This window comes from Nestor notabilis, unplaced genomic scaffold (assembly GCF_000696875.1).
Source record: "Nestor notabilis isolate BGI_N333 unplaced genomic scaffold, ASM69687v1 scaffold630, whole genome shotgun sequence".
NCBI classification, from domain to species: Eukaryota; Metazoa; Chordata; class Aves; order Psittaciformes; family Psittacidae; genus Nestor; species Nestor notabilis.
The window spans coordinates 144,975-148,990 of record NW_009911333.1 but is presented as its reverse complement, the minus strand read 5'-3'; the positions used below and the strand labels follow the sequence as shown (position 1 = coordinate 148,990).

At 43.9% G+C, this 4,016-nt stretch overlaps 1 protein-coding gene across 1 annotated transcript in view; it reads right to left on the bottom strand.

Annotated features, from left to right (window-relative positions):
- The window catches only part of ADARB2 (adenosine deaminase, RNA-specific, B2 (non-functional)), a gene marked incomplete at its 5' end in the record, with an annotated part of 106,483 nt that overhangs the window by 33,283 nt on the left and 69,184 nt on the right, over positions 1–4,016 (bottom strand). The window contains one exon of the mRNA XM_010014088.1: positions 3,156–3,307. Coding sequence (XP_010012390.1) covers positions 3,156–3,307 — 152 coding nt within the window. The remainder of the gene's footprint in view (positions 1–3,155; positions 3,308–4,016) is intronic.

The window sequence follows — 4,016 nt, the reverse complement described above, 5'->3', positions numbered from 1 at the left end:
TGACCCCCCCCCCCCCCCCATAAGCTCTTCCAACCGTCTGCCCTATAGGCACCAAGAAAGACTTAGAAAACCCTTCCGTGTTCAAAGCAGCCCTGATCTCCCTGGATTTTGCCTCTCCTTTAGAGCTGCCTAAGGATGTATCAACAAATGACTCAGCTCACCCCTGATCCAGGAAGGTCACCACTGCAAATCAAAGTGAGATTTTACATTTTTGTCCCTAATCTCTTACTTTCCTGATGAACCTGGCATGGGTGTGGGCTCCCTGGACTGCTCCTCTGCATTGCAGCTGTTCACATGGACCATGGTAAGGTCAGACTTTTACACATGCCGCTAACTTGGTACTCTGCACTATCCAGTAAGAAGTAAACTGGGTTTCAAGTGCATGCTAGCTTATCTCCCTTAACAGAACAAAGCTCATAAGAAGGAAATGTGAGGCCTCCCTGAGGGTGCTGGGGAGACACGGTGGATAATAGGAAATTTTTGGAAGGAGATTTGAGAAGTGGATTTTACTCACTCCCTGTATTGATAAAGGCTTATCATATTCCTTTGCAAAACCAGAAACCACATGGCGAGACACTGTTTTTAAATGTTAATGCATCTTTAGAGAATAATCAGTAACGTTTGATGGCTTGCACTAGCTCTAGGAGAGGCTTCTTTGTTGTTTGAGAAATGAAACAACATTCATCTGGAGTTTCTTGTCATTACTGGATGAAAGAAAGGTTATTTCTTTGGTAAAGAAAAAAAAGAAAAGAGAAGATCTGCATGATAAACATTATAAAATACTTATCTTCCCAGATGTCTCTGGGATAATATAAGCTGAAAGGAAATGCTTATCTCGCTGAAGGACAGCTTTTGGCAACATGGCTTTTTACACAATGCTAAATTATTTTAAGAGCACAGGACAAAAGTAGAGGGATCTGCTCAAAAGAGTGAATTGCAAACCAGATGTAGTGCCCCTTCAAGCCCTTCTATTGAATCACTGTAAGTCTGGTTAAGCCACACAGCCCTTTCTGGTGTAATAATCAATGTGAAAGGGATTTATGTGACTAACTATAATTTTATTGTATGTGTCAGGTGTTACTTGATTATATATTTTTAAACACAACTTCCTGCATGTCCTGTTATGTAAAGAAACATTCCCTCGTTACCTGGTAGATCTACGTGCTTTCTGAAGCAATCCATGAGCCAAGCACAACTGTGAGCCAAGCACCTCCAGGGCTGGGTTCATATCAATAGACAGTGCTGGCTGTTAGCTGCCCAAAGCACCCACTTCCTGATTCATGGATGTAGAATCCAGCCTGGACAGCTTTCGGTTGTTCTTGAGAATGGACCACATTTTAAATGTAATTACAGATTTTGGTGCTTCCACTTCGGATGTCAGGTAAGGGGTGCCTCAGGCAGCCTGCCTGGAAAACATGAGTGCCTTTAACCAAATATAAAGCCTTTGTAGATATGCTTTAATACACACATAAAGTGGGAGGCCAAAAATCTCTTTGGTTTCGATATTCTTAGATACTTTTTTATTTTTAATTTTGTTTTTAGGATATGTGTCTTTATTTTGCTACCAGGAATTTGACAATTTGCTGTTTGCTTTTTAAACCCTTACTTGTTTTTCTTCATTTTATAAACCCTGCTGACAGAATGTAGAAATCATGCCAGATAAGGAAGTGTATTTCCTTCCTGAGTAGGTGCATTCTGCTTTCTTTCCCCAGCAAACTGCTGTTTCACCCATGACAAAAAGGTTCCAGTCTGGAAAGAATAATACCTAATCATTAATAAATAACTTGTACAAATAAGAACCAGGAGTGAACCTACTGTATGATAGATTTGCCTGTGAGGAAGTTAGGTCGTTGTGTGACCTTGGATGATTAATTTTACATTCCTGTGTCTATGTTTCCTCTTCCATCCATTCTTCTGTCTTGCCTGCTTCACATTCAGGATAGTCGGAGCAAGGACTATTTCTCATTACATGTACATTTAGCAGCCAGCACTATGGATATTACAGCACTGTAAAATGCGTGTACGAGAAGCAATACCTAGGGGCAGAGATAAGAGTGCAACCTTGTGCATTGTGCATTGGATCATGGGGTGACAGGCACGTGTGATAACAAGCCCCAGACCTCTTGAGTCCTCTGTCCCTTGTTGGGGGCATTCCCTGTGACTAGGCAAGGGTAAAGCTGGTGCAGTGGGAACTCAACAAGGACATGCCTCTGTGATAGCAGGGCAGTAACACAGACATGCAAGTCAGGAGGAGTAATGAGACGGGAGTGCTGGGTCATGGTGGTGGAGATGGGATATCTCTTCCTGAACAACAAGCTCTGCAGCTCTGTTGGTGGCACACACAGGCTCAAGACCCAATTTGCTTACCTCACTTGCAGAATCACCTCTAGAGGAGAAATCCCTGGAAAACCATGTTTCTGCTTAAATGCCATAGGTATGGGCCCAAGGACTCCAAGGCTGGCCTCATGGACTCCATCTAGCCCATTTGCCATGAAATGACCATGCAGTTGATTTGACATAGGCAGGATGGCCTAGGAAGGATCCTTTCCAGAAGAATCTTAACATTATTCGCTGCAAGGATGGGTGGTATTTGGAGACAGTCTGACCTTCAATCAGTACTACAAATATTGTATGCCATATCATACCATTGCTCTACTTCAGACTCCAGCTGCTGCAGCCTGGACAGCTCAGATTTAGTGTAAATGCAGCCCTTCAACCTGTACATACTGCCTGAACCCTGAGAAAAGTCTATGCATCCCCAGCTAGAGCCCTGATCCTCTGGTCCAGCCCATGGCTGTGGCTCCAAGGATCTCTCTGATCATGGGGACCCTTACCAGGGCATTTATTTACTGCTGGGGTTGCATTTCCTAGCAGGATATGCAGGATATTTGGGCTATATTCCCTAGCAGAGCCACTGAGCCTCAGGCACGTGGAACAGTCTCCCACGGCCTTGCCCAGCTCTGATTTTCCCTGCACGCCTTCCCCTAGCACATGGGACCTAGCACCAGTTACACAGACACACACACGCACCACACAGCCTGCAGTGTTTACTACTTTCAAGTGAAACCCTTTCTGCAAGCAAAGAAAGAAATAGGGACTGATCATAGAAAAGGAAAAACCCATGCAAAAAAGGAGAGGTAAGATTTTTTTCTTACAGTCAGTCGTGATTTCGTAGGGGGAGTTGAGACGTGCATCTCCGCAGGGTGAAGTGCTCACATACAGATGGAACAGGATGTTCTCCCGCAGCCTGTAGCCTCCCTCTTTTAATCGCACAAAGATTGATCGCTCCCAGTCTTCTCGCCGTTTGCTATGATCACAAAAGAGGTTCCAGGTCATTTGTTGCACACCAAATCAGAAACATTTCTGCTCTCTTTCTCTGTTTCTCCGTCTGTTTGTTTGTTTCTATTAGCACCTGGCATCATATATTACGCCTAGTGACAACAAGCAGAAAACAATGAGCTTCTGCAAGTGAAGAAATAGGCGAATGGGGTCAAAACTGTCAAAGTGCGTATGGCTTCCTTACCTACAGTATATTCTAACAATAAAACCTGCATTTTTGAAGGGTAACTCTCCTTTCTCACATGCACAGATGCATAAACACATTGATTTTAAAATGGTTCTGGTGCATGAAAAAAGGGGAAGTTCTCTTCGGCTCTCATGTAAACAAATCAGCTCTGCTCATCACAATGCCTAGGCATGTGTTTAAATCCCATTAACATCATTGCAGCCAAGATGTGTGTTTATATGCTCCACTGAAAAGGTCCTCTAATGAAGCACCCAGATTTCACCACCCCTGTGATCCCTCCCTGCTCCCCAGGTGTTGCTATATTCCCCATTCAACCTGAGCCACCTACGAGTGCTCCATCTAAGCCAGCAGTGTCCTCTTGGTCATTTGGCATTTCTGGAAATTGGAAGCCACCTGAGAAAAGCGAGGACAAAACTTGTGCAGGCTTTTCTCAGCTTAGTTGAAAAAGATACTCACTAAGATGGAGCTTTTCTCTTCGCAGTGGTTCAGC